Raw genomic sequence first — 22,023 nt, forward strand, 5'->3', positions numbered from 1 at the left:
TCAGTTCCAAAAGAACAAAAACAATACACATGCATGTGTAATTTGCCAATGAATGATATATTCATCTAAATACAATTAGGAAAGAAGTTGAGGGATGATTTCACATTACAATATTTAACAGGAGACTTTTTTTACAACAGGTTGTGTTACTTTGTGCTTTTCAGAGCAGCGCGAGGGATTAAAAAAATCAACAGTTTCACATGTCCTAGCGCAGATTATGAAACATTTTTAATAGCCGATGATTTGAATGTTTGTTGAATATTCGAGCACACCCGAGCATATTAAAAGCAAACTTACAGTCCTTATTTCATTCCCCCCCCCCCCCCCCGAATTTTTAACTGTGCATCTTGATGTTCAACACCCAAACAATATACTGTATTCCATAAAACCTTGAAATGATGTCCTTGACATCTGCTTCGTAAGATGGACAACAGTGATGATTCACAATGTAATGAGTAACTTCAAATTCTACCAAGTAAAGATGACGTAAATACCAGCAATTTAAAAACAACCACACCCTACAGCTGAGTGGGATTTAAGGAACTCAAGAGTGTCTGCCTCCTGTTAAATTCCAAAAAGATCACATTTCATTAACAAATTGATGAGTGGACAGTACAGTACACACATGATATTCATTTTTGGTTATACGTTAGCACAATAGATTATTTGAAGGTTACATTCAAACATCTGCTTTGTTAAGAATAATTGGCAACAGGAAGCCGTTAACACTTCAAGATATCACTCAACACTTTTATGATTGGTATAAAAATACATTTAACCAGCCGCTGAATTTATTACAGATAAACTAAACCGTAAACTAGTGAGAGGGATACAACACTCAGCTTGTCCTCTGTAATTCATACAAAGATGTGTAGCTGAAATCCGTAGGAGCAAGCGCAGTGAAATAAGGACTATTTGGAAATTATTCTATTGAAGGCAATGTATGATATCATTGGGAAAATGTTCCTTGAAATTACAGCAGACAATCATGTATCACACCAGGCATCTCGTATCAAGTAAATGGCTTATCTACCTCCTGGTGAAAATTATGAAATCAATCTGTCAAATCTTTCGCATCTCAAAAGTCTGGACAAGTGGATATCCTTTTTGGCCTGCAATGAGATCTGCATTGTATGAAAATAAAATGATGATTGTTGTTCTGCACAACCCCCCCCCCCAAAAAAAAACATTGTGCAAGATTTCATTCATTCATTCATTCATTCATCTTCCGGACCGCTTGATTCTCACTAGGGTCGCGGGGGGTGCTGGAGCCTATCCCAGCTGTCTTCGGGCTGAATTGGTTGCCAGCCAATCACAGGGCACACAGAGACGAACAACCATCCACGCTAACACTCACACCTAGGGACAATTTAGAGTGTTTAATCAGCCTGCCACGCATGTTTTTGGAATGTGGGAGGAAACCGGAGCACCCGGAGAAAACCCACGCAGGCCCAGGGAGAACATGCAAACTCCACACAGGGAGGCCGGAGCAGGAATCGAACCCGGTACCTCTGCACTGTGAAGCCGACGTGCTAACCACTGGACTACCGGGCCGCCCTGTGCAAGATTTCACAGATGAAATTCATCCATCAATTTGGGCGGAAAAATTTTATATGGAAATAAAACATGAGATTGGTATAACGGAGTGACTACCAGTCTTTGCACTTTGGTTTCTGTGACTGGTCAGCACAAAATGACAAAACAAAACAAAAAAAACGCTGTTCGTCTAGAGGAGGCTGCAGCTGCCGAATGTTTTTTTACTCTTCTTGGTCCTTTGTTTGTTTGGTCGCAGTGTGATGACTTCTCTGCCGTTGCTGGAGCTCTGGTTGCTCACATTACTACTTGTGGTATTAAAAACTCCTGCGTGGAAAAATAACATGTGAATGACCTCATGTACGGCAAAAAAAAAGAAAGAATAAAAAGCACACACACCCTCATAGTAAAGCTTCTTACCAATTTTATTGCTTGTTGAGTGTACCGCCTCTGTCTCCTCTGCTGTTTGCTGTTTGAGTTGTTGAAGATATTTCTCAGCTAAGTATTTAAACACTGCAAAACAAATTGTCAATGCACAAAAACATTTTATGCACAACATGTTAAAATGAATATTATTATTTGACATGTTTTTACTAATGTACTTGCAAAACAGTTACGAATGTTAAACCAATACAGGTACTTACAACATTTCCCTGACAATTAATACAACGTTTATGATGGTGACAATTTGAGGCTGGAATAAATAAATCACTCCTTACATTGCAATATATTTAATGTAAAAAGTATCACAGAGTGGGTTCCATTATGAGCGTTCTACTGAATTAAAAGATGGAATTTGGCTTGTCTTTCTGATCCTACCTTCTCATCATGCGTTTGTCAGAACGCACTACTGACAATATGTATTCACCCAAGGGCTTTGAAAGTTACCCCTCACAACTGTAGCGGGAGCCGGAAAGCAAGGCGGGAGTACCGGTATATGACAAACTGAAAATTCATATTTTCCTGAGAGTGTCAGTCTGAACTTATTTCTGCACAGTACACAGTTTTGGGATACGGCCCTTGTATTGTATCTGACTAGATTGTGCATGATTATGTATTTTCAATGTGCCCAATGTGTTAATTTCAAAGTCAACATGGTTAGACCATTTTTCAACAACTTACCCTCTGTGACATTTAAATCTTCTTTTACCGAAGCTCGGTAAAATCTCAATTTAAGCCTCTTGGCCAAGCCCTCGGCTTCCTCACTGCAACACAAATAAGGAATACACTGAATTACAAATCAACTGAACATTATCTCATGTTCAAATGCAGGTGCGTTACTATTGACGAACGAACATGAGAAACAACTTACTTTTTAATAACAGTTTCTTCCAGGAGGTCAATTTTATTCTGCACAAGGACTGTGGGAATATCTCCCACCTCTGCTTCAATCTTTTCCTTCCAATTGTCAATGCCCAGATAAGAATTTCTGTCTGTGGTAGAGAACACCAGCACGCACGCTTGGGCACCTGCAAAGTTAAACACACCGCCAAGTGCCATACATAATTTAATCCCAACGCTTGAATATTGTCAGAACAGTGTCACAGGAGCTTCTCTTCGCGGACTCAATTTAACACCCAACGGTCATTTCATTAGGGAACCTGTCCAATCTAAAAATAAAAATTAAAAAAAAAGATAAGCTCGGGGAGTGATATTTCTTCAACTAACGAATATTGACACACACACATAGAGGTAATATAACAATGCTCAAAGGCACATGTTCTTCCCAATCTACGAAAAAATAAGTCATGTTATTGATTAATGGAGCTGAATTGGAACTTTCTTCTTCTACTCTTCTCATCTCATTCTAAGGGCACACTCCACGCATGCACAACACTGCACTGCCTCCATGAGGCCAATGCGCACACAGCAGGAACCTCAGGTATGTATTTTTATTTAGTTTTTTAAATAGCTATTATGTTTGTATTTTATTTTATTACTAATTTATTTTTCTGACTACTCTTTCAGATTATGTTTAAAATTGAGTTTTCAAGCATTTAAGGATTTTTTTAAATTGTTGCTCACTTTACCTAATGAGATGTCACGAATACACTATCAGAGGTCCCATGTTAACCCAGTAAGTTCCAAAACATGTGAAAATAAAAAATAGAATGACAAAATAAAATGAATACAATAAAGAGTGAGAGATAAGAGTGAGGCTTATTGACAGTTTAAATGTCTGCAAAGATGCAATGCAGCAAAATGACAAGGCAATAGGAATGATTTCCATCCATCCGTTTTTTGAACCGCTTATTCACAAGATATTGGTATTCACGTCATTTTGTACTTTACAAAAAGAATAGCATCTTAAAGAATGAAGTCTTTCAATAATGAAGTCTTCAATGTGCAGGTATGAATGGACATGAGGCCATGATTGTAGTAGCAATGTTGAGTAGTTGAGCTCGTGATTTCAATATCAATCAAAACTCTCCTTATTTTTTCCATAATTCCCCAGCCCTACTGCAAATTACAAGCAGAATTAACATTGTTTGACCTGAATACCATCAATGGCATTATTTTTGTAAACTGACAGAGCTCGTTCAAACAAATTTGCCTAATGTGGCCAATGAATGTACGTCAGTATGGCAACAGTTTTGCTTTTAAACATGCATTGAATAACCTGCTCTGAACTGTGGTTCCTTACCGCGATAGTACGCCTTAGTGATGGCGTCAAACTCCTCCTGCCCAGCGGTATCCCACAACATAAGGCGAACATCTTCGTCGTTAACACTAAAACCAGCGGGACAGAGAATGAAATGAGTCACCATGACACCAGCGTATATCAGGGTCTCTTGTCACCCACGTGATCTGCCTTTCGAGGAAGTCCACTCCAATGGTCTTTTTATAATCCTTGGTGAAGACACCCTTGCAGTAGCGCTGGATCATGCTGGACTTTCCCACGGCACCGTTGCCCACCACGACCACCTTGATGGCCACTTCCATGTCCTCCTCCAGCATGGTTGCGCCGTCGCAGCTGCTCGTGTCACTTTGACGTCGATGGAGCACTTATTCACCAATGTGACACATACACATAAAACCCCTGAAAGCATAAAATGTAACAGAGTTTAGAGGGTGTCCAATGTGAGCCTGCTTTCAATGGCTCTAAATTTTACAGTGGGCTTGTTTGTAGAAGCTGTCTGAAGTGTTTATTCTGCCATCAACACTGTGGGCTGCAGACTCAGCATGGCAACTTGGTTTGTGACAGGCGTGCGGGTGTTGGTGTTACTCTAAACAACATCTTGGGAAAGACGTTCCCAGTGAAAACTGACAGCATGGCCAGGGGGTCCCAACAGCCTGTCAGAATTCCACTTTCAATAGGCAAAATAAAGGTGTAATGTGCAGTGGTGCTGAACTGCTGAGATTTGGACCATTTCAATTGCTGGAAAGTTTTCTTAATGGTAGTAATCTAGTGTTGTTTAGTAGTCCTTACATGGACTGTCCTCAGCTGGGAAACTACAGTTAAAATTAATTACATTTTTACCAAGGTTTTGGTCAATGTGCGCAGCGATGGGGACGTGCGTGTAACGCCGGGACATGAGGATGACACAATTGGACATTGGTGGTAATTTTCTCAGTCCATCACAGCCAGCAAAACATAAATTGAATAGATCTGTTATTTTGCTCACATGATGAGAGTTGAGTGGGGAGAGTGTAAGATAAATCAATAGCCAATGTGAATTGCCACAATCATAGAGAAATGTGGTAATTTACTCGATTTAATAAGTGGCAGTAACCAGAAAATTTATTTCTGTCTGTCGTGTCTCTCATCCGTTTTTTTTCGCAGTCAGGTAGCTTGCTTACCATACTCATCTCGGTGTGTTACCTATTGGTTTCAAGATATTGACAAAATAAATGTGAACCTGAATGGTGACGAATAAACGGCGGTTTACCATGCTTTGTAATTGTGTTGTTTTACACCAAGATTCAAGCCTCTTTCTTCCATTAGAACCTTAAAACATGGCACAAAGTGCACCTGCTGTTCTGTCGCATGAGGCTTAAAGCTTTTTAAACAATCCCTGCAATCTTTAAGGCATACAATTAGACATGGATAGACCTATGTACTGTACTTGTGACACAAAACCGCTTGTTTGGTAGCCTTTTTCCACTTGGATTCTCACGCATGCGCAGAAGAGATCCGCAAGTTGCTTAACACTGCCCACATCCCGATGGGCGGGCCGCAAATGCCCCCCGGGCAGTAGTTTAGACATGAATGCACGAGACCTCGTGGACATTACTTAATATTTTATAACGCAAAACGTGCCTTAACTGACTTAATAAGGGTTTGGAAACAATCGCTTAGTTTTGCAGTATGATGCGTCGCAAGACATGATGAGCTTTGCGAAGGCACGTTTTTTCCCCAATAACAGCTTTTGTATCGAATCTCGTGTGCCGTGACCAGTGAGTGAGATACTGCATAAAAACAGTAGTATCTTTAAAAAAACTATTTAAAAAATGACTGCCATGAATATTTCCTCAGATGATGATTTTCACATTGCTATATAAAATACATTAGGTAATTGGTAGAATATGGCATCTGTTCAGCTTCACCACCACACCTCTGAACACTATAATTATATCACGCACCATTAATGCCAAAGCCGACAGGATTAAATCGTTAAATGGACATGAGCTGCGTCCACACTCGGTTCTTGTCTGTCGTTGTGCGCTCACACGCCTGTGGCTTCACCTCTTCCATTCTAAAAGGAGCTCCTCTAAAGTGGCCAGCAGCTGCTTGCGTGGTCATGCTGGCCAACGGGCTGACAAGTCAAGCAAACCTAACCAGAATAACACGAACTGCTTACCTGGAATAACGTTCGTGTGTTGAACAACATCAGATGAACTGTCTTGAGGAGAAAGTGACTCTTTACGCCAAAATGACTTGGCCGCCTCGGTCCTTTTTAGCAGAGAAAAAGAAAAAACACTACGCCCCTCCTAATAGTGTTGCGAATAACTACTAAATGCACAATAAACGAATCCTCCAAACAGTAAATGCAGCCTGCTCAGCGTCGATGTAAGATTAATAATAGTGCCATTCGAGTGGATGATAATTCTTCATCACCACCCACCCGCAAGCTCTGGCTGTGGTGAGCTAGCTACGTAGGGCACGAGCGTGGCTAGGTTGCGTTGCTAACTCGCTAATGCTTGTTGCTAGGCAGCAGAGCCTGAGTGCTATTACGTCAGCTTTAGAGGCTCATGGGAGCAGTTGTAGTTTTAAGTCACAGATGTACAAATAGGTCATTTCAGCGGCTCACATTGGCTCATCATCATCACATACAAACTGCAAAATGGTTTACACAATGTAAAAAATGCGCACATTTCTATTAAACCAGCAGATAACCAAGATGTAGTAGTGTTGCTTCCAAAACAGACGCCCTGGGGGTAATCAGTGCTGAGGGTGGACCATGCCCCAGTTCTCCAGTGATGTACTCAGCCCAAGAATTTTCAGCTTTTACACCATGGTCTGTGGGAAGATGGTATTGTAATTCAGGAAAAGCAGAAGGATGTGGGAGTTGCTGTTTTCAGCGATTGTTTTTTTAAATTATTATTATTATGTTTGCCTTGATCATCCCATCACTGTATGTGTTCAGCATCATAATCGTCGTCATCATCATAATTATTATTAAAAACAATATTTCGCAATTGTTGGAAAAATATATGGATTTTCGATTGTAAGTGTTCATATTTCCGAAAAAAGTAAATTGCCACGAGCATCATTTTATTCTTTTTGTTTTCAATGTGTTAAGACTTAATATTTGTGGCGGATAAACCAGTCACGAAATAACATGTTTAAGCGATACAAAAACGTTTTGTATTTCATCTGAAGAGATGGGAAACGGGACAAGAAGAACAACAAAACGAGCCCTCATAAATCACGACGGGGCGGGGCGTAGCCGGCTACACTTCCTGGTTTGGGCATTTCGTCACCAGTTCCCCGCGTTACTGAAACACTCAGTCCTATTTGGCGGGATTGAACCAGGAAGAAGCCTTTGTCCAGACACAAGCCCTTCCATTACTTACTCGGTAAATAACTACATTTAAATCATCTATCATTTTGTTAGCTAGTTCACTGGTATATGGCACAACGCCTCTAAGTCGAGCTGTTGTTGTGCGCATGCTATTCCAACGGTATTCACGCTTATGTTGCGTTTGTAACATAATCAGCAGTATGTGTTAAGGGGTAAAATTAATATTGCCTTATACCACGTTAAGATAAACCCGGTATATGAAATGAGCACGAAACGATAGACTCGTTGATAGCTGCTTTTACCAATAGTGCCTGACATCCCCTTAATAGTTGGTTATGTTGCAGTGTGTGTTTGCAATAAATATTACCGGGGATACTACTTTTGGGATCAATTTATATTTGCCTGTTCTCCTGTGGTACATCTCAACATGCACCCTCCCTCACTTGCTTGTAGACATTATGGAGTTTTCCAGCAGAAGGAGGAAATTTGCCACGACTCCTCAGATGGAGCTCTATGGACTTCCTCTGCAGTTCTATGGACAACCACCACTCGAGAACATCTCTCTCACAGAATTTGAAACATTCGCGGTGGAGAGATTGAAATGTAAACACACGGCAAAAGACATTGAAATTTGCATTTTACTTCTCACCTGCCATCTAATGATGTTGTGTGTCTCTCATCTTTTGATGTCCCTGTAGTGTTGAAGACAGTTGAGAATTTGGGCGTGAGCTATGTGAAATTGTCTGAGCCGTACATCAAGAAGTTGGATCTTGAGTTTAAAAACTTGAATTTTCCTTACAGAGTAGACGCTGTGAGTAGGACTTTTGACAGTTGTGTTAATCAACATCAATAACCCAAATCATAAAATGGTTATGGGCCAATATGATTGCTCTGTTTTTACAACAGGATGACAGAAAACCTCAGTGTGGGCCAAGTGAATATGAGAAACGAAGAAAGGACCACATCTCCCACTTCATTTTGAGACTCGCCTATTGTCAGACGTAATTGATGTTTCCAAGTGCACGATGTCCCTCAATTAAACGGCAATCAAAGTTCGTATTCACATGGGATGTTTTGCAGGGAGGATCTCCGAAGGTGGTTCATACAGCAGGAAGTGGATCTATTGCGCTACCGCTTTAATGACCTACATCCCAAACTGAAACTGGAGTTTCTTCACAAAAATAATCTGGAATATGATGCGGTATGATTTATTTATTTGTTTTCGCTAACCATTTATAATATATAATTATAGTTTGTACTAGACATCATGTTGCTTGTTGTCATTCATAAATACAGTTTGGGTGGATTTTGCTGCTGAATTTATTCCACAAACCAAATCTTAATCAGAATGCCCCGTTTAGACTAATCTACATCCATTGAACATATTTAGGTTGACTAGTTAGCACATCCGCCTCACAGTGCAGAGGTATGGGGTTTGATTCCGGATTCGGCCTTCATGTGTGGAGTTTGCATGTCCTCCCCGTGCCTGCGTAGGTTTTCTCTGGGTACTCCGGTTTCCTCCCACATTCCAAAAACATGCACGGCAGGCTGATTGAACACTCTAAATCCAAATTGTTCCGAAGTGTGAGTGTGAGCGTGAATGGTTGTTCGTGTCAGTGTGCCCTGCGATTGGCTGGCAAACAGGTCAGGGTGTCCCCTGTCAACTGCCCGAAGACAGCTGGGATAGGCTCCAGCACACCCGCAACACTTGTGAGGATAAGCGGATTACAACATGGATGGATGGACTTATCCTTTACATATGCAGTGAAAACTATATTTCCCTTTAGGGTTAATAATTTTTAAAATAGGAAAAACAAAAGCAGCAGCAAATCACCCAAAACTGCGCTTCTACCCGTTTTCACTAGAGGGCGCTGTTAGACTACCGTAAGACACACAACTGATTTCCAAGGAGTTTGTTACATTTCTCGTTATACATAATTAGCTATGATGAACTATTCGCGCAATATCGCTCTTATGTGCACCTGACACATATTGCATATGTGTCAGGTGCACATAAGAGCACCTGACACATTGACACATATGCAATATAAGTCAGGGTTTCAGTAACATGGAGCTGAAGACTGGAAATCCAATGAATTAAACATTTAACAATTCCAAGCATGCTTACTGGTGCAAGTCATATTTATGCTTTTGAATTCATCTTTTTGGGCCTCAGAACTTGTCTATTTGAACTCCATCCAATTTTGTACCGCTTATTTTATTCAGGATCTCGGGTCAACTGGAGGCTAATGCAGCTCACTTCAACCTGGTTTGGTCGTCAGCCAATCGCAGGCCACATTTAGGCAAACAACCATTAGCACTCACATTCACTCCAATGGGCAATTTAGTCTGAAACCAATGCCGGAGAACCTGCAGAAAACTGCATGGAAACAACATGCAAATGACACGGGACATCTAATATACTGTACTTTAAAGTGGTCATCACCGACTACATTTATTTCAGATTTCTATTGAAGAGAAGCGAGTGCTGCAAGATAAACTCATCGATTCCAGCTACGGCATTAGTGGAAGCACAGTGGAGGATCAAGATTTCTACAAAGTGAGTTCCTCAACTCACTCACTCTTTAGTGTTGTAGCACTCCTGACCTCAAAGAGATCCTAGTTGTTGGTTTGTATTTTTCAGAGTTCTGTATAACTTGTCAAACCTTTTTTGATGTTACTTCAGGGCAGTAAATTAGACTTAGCTCTTCGTTTTGTTCTGTTTCCTTAACTTTAGTCAGAGGCATGATAGTGAAATGAATAAGAAGACATTTCTATAAATGAAAAATAATAAGTATGTTTCTTTTTATTTATTCATTCATTCATTTAGAAAAAAGAAAGAATAAGTATGTTTGTTTGCATTTATAAAAATTAAGACTTGCCTGTTTATTTATTTTTTATTTAGTGTTTGTTTGAGTATGAAATGTTTCCTGACTCTGAGTAAATCCTTGGGTACAAACACAATTTTAAGCTGTGAATGCTACAAAGGGATTATTGCTTTGACACCTATGTTCACATGTTGAGATGAATTGAGTCTTTAAAACAAGATTAATGTTTTAAAACACAGTTGCTCGATTTTTTTGTTGTCAAGGTTCCTTTCCAAGATGCTTTGGATCTAGTACGAACAAGGAAAGTCTACCTCAAAGCGGGCTACGTGTACATCCCTCACCAGGACGTCGTCACCATTGTGCTCAACGATTTTCGCACAAGGTTGTCTAAAGCTCTCGCGGTAAGTGTCTTAAGCTCCCCGGTGTTGGAAAGGCATCAGCTTTGATGTTCTCCTACGCTGTAGATCAGTGGTCCCAAACCTTTTCTATACAAGAGACCCGTTTCATGTAGAAACATTTTCCACAAATAAGAGATAGAAGTGCAGGGGTGTTCAACAACTCCCCGGTTCACCCTTGCTTTGTCTCTGAATCTGTCCACTTCCTACTTTTTAGCTCTTGTTGAAACCAAATTAGCGGGACAACGCGACGCCGCATTGGTCTGCTTGCTCACGGCCGCTGATGAATGTGCCTGCGAGTGCATGAGAACTGATTGACACCACACCAGTCACGTATTCTGTCTCCAATTGGTTATTTTCCTTTGCCCGATGTGAAGTGGAGACAGAACAGGCGACAACATTTATTAACAAGCGGCAGTTGCTTCCACACTGTATAGGCTGATGTTAACATAATTATATCATTGACAATGTTAACAAGCCTGCCACAGGTTATCAACAGCTTGCAGGGCATCACAGTGTACCCTTGCGTTATTGTCTCTTATCGTCCACCTGTATTCTGGCCATATTCCCACTGACTGTTTTGTGTTTACAATTCCTGTGCATGTATGGGTTTTTCTGCATCTCTGTTTGTTTGCCTCAGTGCCATGATTGCTGGTGAAGAAACACAGGGTTCAAGTGAGGGAAGGACATGTGCACGTATGACACAAGATGTCTGCGGGGTAGATGGTGCATACTCCCCCCCAGCACGCACGCACACGCGCGCGCGTACACACACACACACACACACACACACACACACACACACACTCTGGCGTGAAAAGTCCAATGTCGATATGCACTGCATTGAACACCCTCAGGCTCATGCAACATAGTGCAATACGATATTTGTGGAGAGCCGCGGGCATTTACTTCAAAATGCTGTATGTGACAGGACAACTCAGGTCCAGTTGTGTATAAGGAGAGTTTGCAACAAGGGGGCAAACAAAAGCAACGCTGCTTCATTGTTCTGAATAGATATATAGGTACGTAGCAGGGGGTGTTAGTTATTCTGCTGGAAAGACTTAATGAGCAGAAAGCATGTGTTTCAACTTTTAAGCCTCGCTGTTGGTTTATAGAATGAATACGTTCTCTTCATATATGACATTAGATTGTGTAAATAGTGAAAAATCAAGCTCAACTTGCCTCGGCTCTCAAATGGTCCGCTCAATCGTCAACCGTCGATCAAATTGCGTGACTACGACCTGAAAAAGAGATGCCACTTTGTCTGTCAATCCCTGAGAATAAACCTCGATGTTCCCCTCAGTCTGCAGCAGAATAGTCATTTGTTCTAACCGTAAAAAGTTCTCATATAATGGAGGAGTGGGGGGTGGGGGTGGGCGGGGGGGGGGGGGGGGGGCAAAAACTGTTTAACACCGTACTTTCACAATTCAGGACCTTAACAAAGTGTTGAATGGCGAATCAACCCTGGTTTGTCCCCAGTGAAGACTAAACATTACAGGGCGCATCCAGTCACTGTTGTTTGTTAAACTGAGCCGCGCATGTCTGTCAAGGGACTGGCCGCCGTTTTTTTCAAATTGGAAAGCAAATGAGAAACCAATGTGAGTGCACCATTAAGTGTAAACGGCTCATGTCGTCCACTTGGGACACAAGGTGGCTGTTTTAACGTACCTCGTGTAAAAGGATGTTTCTCCCATGTGATGCCTGCTGTTGGTTACATCTTGTATTTTAAGATAAGAAAACCTTCTTTTTTCTCACAATGGAGAAATCACCAATTTACAGCAACAAAATGATGATGTGGATTTTGTGGTATAAGAAGCATTACGTAGTTGTGTAAGACTGACTGCAGTTGATGAGAAGACACATTCATTAAATTGTAACTGTTTACAAGGAAAACAATCCATAAATCGAAAGGTGTTTTTAAGCAAATTTAGGGGGTGAGGATGCCAATTAATTAAAAGCCGAGCACAGCAAAATCAAGATTGTTTTGGACATTTTGTTCAACTGGGAAAAAAAAAATCAGCCGCACGACAAATCCATTCTGTTGTGTCCTGATTAATTCTCTCCACGGTACTTAATTTTTACTCTCAACCTGCCATGTTCGGCTCTTCTCATCCTTCGACCCACCCTGTTTACCATTACTCAAACAATGCCAATCCCTCCCGCAGTTGACGGCGCGTTCGCTACCGGCGGTGCATTCTGATGAACGGCTCAAGCCGCTCCTTACCCACCTCAGGTAAGCGACGGGAATTATAACTTTTAGCTGCTTTGTTTCTCTCTGGAAGACCTGCTTACGGAATAGACTTTTGACACCAATTGGCATTTGCGGTCCAAATGTTACACGCACGCACGCACACACACACACACGCAAACAGAGAGCCCAGTTAACTATGTGCATGATAAACACAACAAAAGTTCCATAAATCGCACAGTATAAACAAATAAAGTATGACCGTGTCCCTTCATTTTTCTCAAAGCAATTGTGTAATCTTCATTAAGTCCTCCCTTGCAGTTGATTCAATTCATTAACAAGCAGTCCAATTGTTCATTTGATAATCGGTTTGATTTATCAGTCGAACATACTAAGGAGCATTTGTCTGTACATACTGATTAAAATAAAAAAAACACCCACTGGAAAGGTGAACACCATTGGAAAATTAATCCCAAAGTAGGCAGCTCAGAGAATAGCGAGGTGTCATTTTTGGGAGAAAGGGGAAGCACATTAGTCACACATTAGCCACATCATAGTGATGAGAATTAGTGGGCAGCTTGTTGCGATTAGTGGGCAGTCCCCAAATCTGTGGTGGCGGTGCACAATATAATGAAAAGTGCTGCGACCCGAGAGAGCCAAAATCTACCGATAACATTCACTGCCTTTTACAGTTGCAGTCCTTTTTGACGTTTCCAGCGAGGTCAGTGTGGCCACTCATGCAGTTCACACCATGTTGAGCTTAGTATATCTCCAGACCACTTCATAAAGGATATCCTTTCTAGTCTCTGCTAAATCAAGCAATTCAAATTGTTCTTGAAACTGGGGTCTCCATTAACAGTGGCCCGGGGCCACACACGTTGAAATTTCATACCGAAAAACAAAACATAACATGCAAGAAAAGAAAAAAGTAACGAAACAGACATCATGATTTTTCTGAAAGGCTTAAATGTTACAGGATGAAGACACTACACATATATAAACATTGTGTTTCCTTTATTAGCCACTGCTATGTGGGACAGGACTACAGCATCCAGAAGAATGTTGGTAAAATCTCCTTGGAACAAATCGATTCAGTAAGTTCCTTGGACTCTCGGTTTGCTCGTGTTGTCAAAATGATGCTGGCAACAAGTTCTTCTTGTCCATCTACAGTTGTCAGGCAAATCCTTCCCTCTGTGCATGAGACACCTCCATCAGTCCTTAAGAGAGAACCATCATCTCCGCCACGGCGGCCGCATGCAGTACGGTCTCTTCCTCAAGGGCATCGGCCTCTCCCTGGAACAGGCGCTGCAGTTCTGGAGGTCGGAATTTACCAGAGGCAAAGTGGACGCAGACAAGGTGAAGGCTTTGTTAACGTTTTTTTTGGGAGTTGTTTATTCTCCCCATTCAAAGTCTGTATCAGTAATGAATGAGGCACTATGATAATGGGCGCTCTGACCGGTTTCAACTGCACCGGCACACAGTGCTGCTTAATTTGAATGTTTTGCTGAGGTCATCTTTGGTCATTAGGTACTCAGGTTGCCAAGCTTTATGTTTGTCTACATTTATTTTTGATTGCTCAATATCACAGGATAGCAACAGAAAAATACCTTCACATTGTTGCACTTAAAGTTTCAACATTTCTGAAAAGGGCCCTGCACAAAGGCCGTTTGCATAAATGTCCTCCCTATTCCAAAGAGTTACTGATGCGTTATCTTTTAATTGTTTTAGACTCGCTCGCACAGTCCAGAGGTAAGTGGTCGATATCACGCAAGAGAGTGTGGTCTTCCAAAGATTAAATCATGATTCTTTGGGAGAAATTATTTGAGAGAAATACTCACGTAAAGACAGGGAAAGTCGAGCCTCTCAGCTTTTTCACAGTCAAATCCAAAAGCCAAATGTCACAAAATGAAGGAACTCCAGCCTAGTGATTGTTGTTGAGAAAACCAAAGATCTCATGATGTAACTGCAGGAATGCGAAAGGCGGCATATCAACTGAAAATAGCCCACGAAGAAGGCTTTGGTGAAGCACTTTTTGCATTTCAGTATTTTGTTTAAAAATATGATTATTTTTTTAAATGTGGGGTTCTTTCCATCTACAACGTTTTTAGATCATATTTTATGTTCAAATTATATTCTCTGTGTGTTGTCCATCCTCTCAGTGTTAAGACATTTTGTTGATGTTTGTTCGTGTTTACATCAACCTTCATTGACTTTGCTTTAACTTCTGGCAAAGTGTTTGCTGGTTACCCACTGCTCTTTTACTGCTATTGTTTCCATTTACCTCGATGGCTTAAATGTAAATTACACTTCACAACTGCAGAAGAGCCGTGAGCTAAATACAACAACAACAACAAAAAATCTTTGCCTTTAAACAAGATGCAGTGTTTTCGGTTTAGTCTGCGATGCATGAAAATATACCTCATTCTTCATTCATTTTGTAAAAAATGGGGTCTGCTCCTCTAATGTTGTTTGCAGCTTGCACCTGTATTGCACTCTAATGTAATGCCTTTGGGAAAACCAATCCCCTTGTGGGTCCATAGCTCATCTCTGAATTCACATCAAAGATTGTCAATTGTAGTTGTTCTTTGTATTTGTTTTTTTTGCACTAACTAAATAACGCTAATTATTGTTGGATTCATGCCGCTGTGCCCGACTGTTTCTCGTTCCAAAAGCAAGCCAGCAGAATAATTCACAACTTGCTCATCAGCTTTCTTCTGCCGTCCCTCGTGTCTTCCGCCATCTGGTCGTGTGACTACATGAGTGCATTACATTTATAGCCGTCTTAGCTCAACTGTGAATTCCCAGGGCTGTTTTTCCACACCTACAGGACGGCACTGGCCCACGTTGTATGCGTTGTGTCAGAGGTTGGTCTTCGTTGGCGGGCTGCTTCAAAGCCGCCACATTAGTATGCGAAAGGCACATGGCAAGCAATGGGAGCCAACAACGCCGAAAGGGGGGACCTGAGGCAGAGGCGATGGGATATCAGAAAAAAATTAGATGAAATCCGTACCCGCTGTGCTTTGTCTTGGATCACAATTTAATGGCGGGGTGTCAGTGTGCCGCGTGTGGCGCACCACATCTGGAACCTTGAGCTGTGCGAACTATAGACGCCGGGTAAAGCTGCTACATCTGCTACTATAATTGACCTAATTGATTTACACAACTCGACAGCAACATTCATTTTAAAGGCAGCGTTTCCTCCAAGGTCTCTTTCCAACAGCACTTGTAAAATATGCATCACACTCTCCCATAACTGCTCCCTTATACTTTATGACCTGTGAGGGCTTTTTTTTAATAACCGGCTTGTTTAGCACACAAGCAGCCTTTAAAACTGATTTTCTTCCATTTATAGGACCACAATAATCTTATTATGTCAGGTCCTTTCATCTTTAAAAAGAAATATGTTTTTAAAAAAAAATATTGACAGTATCACTGATTTAAAAAAAACACTCCAGTAATAGTGGAGAGTTAAAAGCAAAAATGAATGCAGTGGTACCTATACTTACGAAATTAATTGGTTCTGGAAGAAATTTCGTAACTAGAAAATGTTGTCGTAGAGACGCATTTTCCATGTAAATGCCTGAATCCGCCCCCCCACCCCCAAATTCAGACATAAATGTTTTCTGAAGCATAAAAATGCATACAAATCTGTGTTACAATTAGATTATTGCAAAATAAATGAGAGTTTTGCATGATATAAAAAACAAAGAGTAAAGAATTCAATTGGTCATTTAACTTTTAACTGCGTCCTCATCGGTTTTTTGCCCCCTGTAGTTCATGTTCTCACTCAGAAGTGGTTTTTGACCGGCGTTTCGTAAAGAACAGATCCTTGGACGTTTGCTTTTGTCGGCTTTTAACAATCGAAAATGGTCAAGGCAAAAACCAGCATAGCAAACAATTGCCCGAACACTTTTTCTGGGTGATTCACATTTAAGTAAAACTATCTCACGGCCCGAGGGGTGAATGATGACAACGCTGCACACACACATATCTATCTATTTATCTGTCTACACACACAGACACATACGGTAGCGGTCCCCCTTAGCCAATGGGATGCCAGGAAGATGCTTGGCAATATCTCTGGGCTCGGATGCCAATGGCAGAGCAGCTCTAAATATGTTGCGTTAGCCCATACTGTATTTTAACCTTTCGTATCTTGAAATTTCTTTCGGAGCTAGAGGCAATATTTTACTGTTAAGGCGTTTTGTAACTTGAAAATTTCATACGAAGAGACGTTTGTCAGTCGAGGTACCACTGCAGTTACTCGGTTCGCGAGTTTGCAATCGTGAAATGTTTTGCCAAGAGGTGTGTCCCAATACTTTTATCCATGTAGTGTACCTGCAACATTTGTGCTTTTACATCTGAATTTGAGTTTAATTTGAACCGAAAAGTAGCCATTGATTTAACATAGTTAATGATAATTAAACAATATTATCAATGAATATTTCAGTTTTGCCTCCATAATTTGCTGGTATTTGAACAAAACAAATCAAGCATGGCATTCCTCCTCTTGTGGAACAGGACTTCCATATTGGGTCTGGAGTAAAATGCTTTTGTCGTTACGTATTTCTTCACAAGATGTTACGGACATTTCAGCGACTGAGTCAGTCGCTTGCCCCGCCCGTATTCGGAAATTCAACTTTTAAAGTGCACAACTGCAACTTGTTAGCAATATCTAACTCTCGTACCTTTCTTTCTGAGTGTGGAAATGCCTGTGGTGCAGATTATAAATGGGAGTATTTTAATGAAATTACATCTAAGACAGATTGGACCTCGAGGGAGATCAGTGACTATGGGCTGTGCCTAAGAAGCCACGCCAAGTGTACTGTATGCACGCACACACGCACGCGCACTCGCACATAATCCCTTTGACGGTGTCCTATTTTTTTCTGTCTCAGGCGCCGCGGGTTTTTGTGAACGTGTCCTCATGGCTGGGATGATCAAGAGCTCACGAGCCAAGATGCGCGCGAGCTCCAGCTCTGCTCTTTAAATACGGCTTTTGTACTCATGTTTTTATTTCCTCCTTGCCTCTTAGACGTTCTTAATGCTGCCAGTTTGGAGGTCAGCTATATTAGGGTACATCCGGGATTACCAGCATCGCAGTTGGAGATTTAATGGCAAACTTTAAGGCAAGAGGGGGTTGAAACTCATTTTTTTCTCCTGTGTCACATTGGCTTCAATTCATTAATGATATGTTTTTGAGTTAGAACAGCATATGTTGCAAATGACTTGCGTTGAGACGGCAAAAATCGAACATTTCCCCAAACATGTCTTAGGTGCCCAAATTTTATTTTCCCCCTATACAGTTTTTTAAAGTTTGCTTTAAAAGTACAAAGCACTCACTCATGGTAATCGTTCTTAGCGAGGACGAAGCCCACAGTGCAGGAAATGAGAATGTTGATCACATGAGGAGCAGAGTAGGCTTTAATGCAATTTCTTTTTTTTTTATTGTTGTAAGAATGCCTGGGAATGTCATCAAATAAAAAGTTTTACACATTTCTCATTAAAAAGATCATTTCAGTTCAAGAGCTTCTACATGTTGGTGCATTAATGGGGGAAAAAAAAACAATTATAGGTACTTTTTTGTTAGTAACCTTACCTTGCCTGGTGGTACAATAAATGTGTTAAGCACTTGGTTTCCTTTTTGCCAGGGGTTTTGTGATGGCATCAGGGAACTGTGGCTATTCAGTACAATATTTTGAAAGAGTTATGTGATCTTAGGACGCTTCTGCCATTTGGAGTTTGTACGGATTTGTTGCACTTGCCAGATATGTTCAAGTGTTACTCAAGACACAGCCGTACTATACAGTAAATAACGGCTTTATGGTTGAACCATTTAGATAATTTCTTATGCTTTTTTTTTTCATTCAATTTTATGGAAAAGGTTGATGGTCAGTGGCTTCTGAAGTGGCATAGAATTGTGCACTGTACTTTAAAAAAAAAGGATGACTTGATGGAGAAGATTTAAGGAGAGCATGGAAAAGGCAAAATGCAATTCAAAGATCTGGAAAAGGCTACTTTTCACATTATGCTTAACTCGATGTTTTAGGGTGTTATGATGTCTTCATGATTGCACCTAATATCCATTAAACACACTTAAGTGGGAGCGAAACGTCAGTGTTCGTCTCAATAAAAGAGGCGGGGTGCCTCAAGGCCGGAGATTACCCCGCGAATCCTGAGAGGCTTTCAATAATTAATATGAGATTTATTGTACTTGGAGAAGATTTGATGTGTTTTAAATTGCCATGCGAGATTGTTACATTGGCAAGTTCAGGGGTTTTATTGCAGCACAAATGTGTTATCGTGTGTGCAAAGGTAGGAGTGCGCTTGGTGTTTTACTGTTTGAGTTTTAGAAGCGGGCAACCTTGATTCACTCTTAATGTCTGAACGCCATCATGTTGGGTTCGAAAGCGATCCGTTGTGCGGCCTGTGAGTGACACCCCCCCCCCCCCCCCGCATGTTCTTTGCCAGTTCACATCTAAATCCTTGCTCAAGCCAAATGCGTGGAGAGGCAGAGATGGCCGTGTTAGCCATAATTCAACTAACTTTACTTCCACCACAGGTTCCCTCTAATAGCTCCATGTTTCACTGAGGGAAAACAAAGTGTCAACAGTCTGTCTAACACTACCCTCCTTTTCCTCTGTTTCTTAGTTTGATAAAGCGTACGCTTACAGCATCCGCCACATGTTTGGCAAAGAAGGCAAGAGGACGGACTACACCCCCTATAGCTGCATGAAAGTGATTTTGTCAAACCCGCCTAGCCAAGGCGACCATCATGGTGAGTTTACAGCGATTCGATGGAAAGGGCAAAGTCCACGTAAGAAAGATACACACATGCACACTTTCAAAATCGAGATTTGAGAGATCCTACACTTGAGGGAATAACAAAGCCAGGTGTCCCAATACTTTTGTCCAGATTAGAGCGGGTGCTTTGTAAGCACGATTTATTCATAATTTTTGCTTTGTTGTGCTCCATGGCTTTTTTTTAAGGGCTGGTGTTTATTTTGTATTTGTAGGCTGTCCGTTTCGTCACAGTGACTCGGAGCTGCTGAGGCAGAAGCTTCAGTTCTACAAGGTGTCTCCCAGTGGGATCAGTCAGGTGTGTCCTCCGGCCAACATTGTCCCTTCTGGTCCTTTTAGCCACCATCGTAACCACTCTGAGGCATTCCGTCCTTCCCATAGTGTTTAATGTGTTTCATTTTGGGCAGGAATAAAATAGTTCAAGTTAACTTTATTCCAATGTTGTCCTTCTACTTTTCCCTGCAGATATTGGACCTGGTCAAAGGGATGCACTATCAACTGGCTTGCCAAAAGTACTTTGAGCTGACTCACAATGTAAGTGGACTTTTTGTGAAGCTGGGGGTAACCATGAATACAGGAAGAAGACTTGACCTCTTTTGAAAAACTTGCCAGCTACATTTTAGAGAGGTGTGGCTGAATTGACCCATGTTGTTTCTGTGCCGATGCTAAAGTGAGTGTTATTCCACATTAGGGTAAATGGGGTTAACAAAATATTTGAAAAGACTCTCAGTATGGCGGAGTGCAATTCGACACCACAATCACCAAACAAAAATGTCACAAAAAATGATGTCAGTGTTACAATTTCCTTTCAAATTGACTTAACAGGTGTGAAATATGGGTCTTGTTTAATTGAACAAAATCCTGATACACTGACAGGCGTGCCTTCTTCCATTGTACGAATGGCACATTACCATTAAAACTTTAATTTCCAGCCAACAATAATTAATGCCTACTTTTTGCTTAATTTTTTTAATGCCAGGTCGAGGATGCAAATTTCTCCCTCAATCACCCCAACCAGTACTTTGTGGAGAGCCAGAAGATTTTAGGGGGTGGCAAAGATGCCAAACGCGAGATGGTGGACACCCCGCAGAGGTCACAGGGAAACTCTGCATTTAAAAACTCCCCTGCACCTCGAGAGAAAGCAGCAGCTCCAGCCAACACAAATGCATCGCAGGATTCGGCCTACATGTCAGAAGATCTGCACTCATACTTTGAAGAAGTCTGATTTTATTTTTTATTTTTTTTGCTTTTCCCGCATGTAGTAAATAAGTCTTGTTTTTCTACATAGGACTGAGGGGTTTTTTTTTTGACAGGGCATTCACTTTCACTCTGAAGTCGTATTGCCTTCCTCATTCAACATCTTTTCAATATGTTGACACTGCATTATCCTTTCTCCAAGTTGACTTGATGGTGCTTTGGCGTGAGTTCTGGTTCTGGTGATACTCACTAGAACGTTTCCCACCTGCCTCAGTAATATCTTTGTATTTGCCGGCAAGAGCGTGGAGGAATGGTGGCAGCTGGTTGGGTGGAAATAAACAATTAACTGTTGTATTATGCTGTCTACCCTGGGAATATTGCTTTCACAGTGCAAAATATACTCCTAGCATGCGTGGTCTGCTTGCAAATTTTTATCCCCTTTCTACAGTAATAAGGTGTGAAAAATTGAGGCTATCTAAAAGTCAACCTTTTGTCCTGCCTAAGTATTTGGCAATGCAGCCTTATCTCACTTTTTCCAGAAAGCGCGGTTTTGTTCTTGTCAGCATTTTAAAAAAAAAAAAAAGCCTTCATAATATGCGATCCAATTAAAGGCTCAGACTATAGTTAGCCATTGATTATATGGATGGAAATACATTACCCCAAAGAATGGCACCTTGAATAGTTCAGTGAAGCCTTCTGTAGTTGAAAGATTTATTTTGGAATTAATTGAATAACTCCTGGCGGCCCGGTAGTCGACTGGTGAGTACGTCAACTTCACAGTGCAGAGGTATCAATTTCAGCTCCGGCCTTCCTGTGTGGAGTTTGCATGTTCTCCCCGGGCCTGCGTGGATTTTTCTGCGGGTCCTCCGGTTTCCTCCCACATTCCAAAAACATGCATGGCAGGCTGATTGAACACTCTAAATCCAAATTGTTCCGAAGTGTGAGTGTGAGCGCGAATGGTTGTTTGTTTCTGTGTGCCCTGCGATTGGCTGGCAACCGGTGTAGGGTGTCCCCCGCCTATTGCTCGGAGACAGCTGGGATAGGCTCCAGCACCCCTGGTGACCCTAGTGATGATAAAGCAGTTCGGAAATTGAATAACTCCTGGTGGTGGTGAA

General features: G+C 41.3%; 2 protein-coding genes across 3 annotated transcripts; one reads left to right on the forward strand and one right to left on the reverse strand.

Annotated features, from left to right (window-relative positions):
* Window positions 1–317: 317 nt before the first annotated feature.
* rab23 (RAB23, member RAS oncogene family) lies at window positions 318–6,686 on the reverse strand. Of its 2 annotated transcripts, none has more exons than XM_052080580.1 (7): window positions 6,336–6,686; window positions 4,337–4,538; window positions 4,178–4,263; window positions 2,846–3,002; window positions 2,656–2,738; window positions 1,954–2,046; window positions 318–1,860 (listed from the first exon to the last, which is right to left on the reverse strand). In XM_052080580.1, the coding sequence occupies exons 2-7, from the start codon at window positions 4,489–4,491 to the stop codon at window positions 1,727–1,729; spliced, it is 708 nt and encodes a 235-aa protein (XP_051936540.1). In that variant the 5' UTR covers window positions 4,492–4,538; window positions 6,336–6,686; the 3' UTR covers window positions 318–1,726. The 2 variants fall into 2 exon arrangements, with proteins under 2 accessions (XP_051936540.1, XP_051936539.1); XM_052080579.1 differs by having other exon boundaries at window positions 4,337–4,573.
* Window positions 6,687–7,404: 718 nt separating this feature from the next.
* prim2 (DNA primase subunit 2) lies at window positions 7,405–21,265 on the forward strand. Its single transcript, XM_052080573.1, has 14 exons — window positions 7,405–7,554; window positions 7,953–8,102; window positions 8,198–8,310; window positions 8,406–8,500; window positions 8,580–8,700; window positions 9,964–10,059; window positions 10,591–10,728; window positions 12,888–12,955; window positions 13,932–14,004; window positions 14,081–14,266; window positions 19,562–19,688; window positions 19,927–20,009; window positions 20,177–20,245; window positions 20,691–21,265. Exons 2-14 carry the CDS (start codon window positions 7,958–7,960, stop codon window positions 20,934–20,936), a joined length of 1,560 nt encoding a protein of 519 aa, XP_051936533.1. The 5' UTR covers window positions 7,405–7,554; window positions 7,953–7,957; the 3' UTR covers window positions 20,937–21,265.
* The last annotated feature ends 758 nt before the right edge of the window (window positions 21,266–22,023 follow it).

This window comes from Hippocampus zosterae, chromosome 11, assembly GCF_025434085.1.
Source record: "Hippocampus zosterae strain Florida chromosome 11, ASM2543408v3, whole genome shotgun sequence".
In the NCBI taxonomy this organism is placed as follows: domain Eukaryota; kingdom Metazoa; phylum Chordata; class Actinopteri; order Syngnathiformes; family Syngnathidae; genus Hippocampus; species Hippocampus zosterae.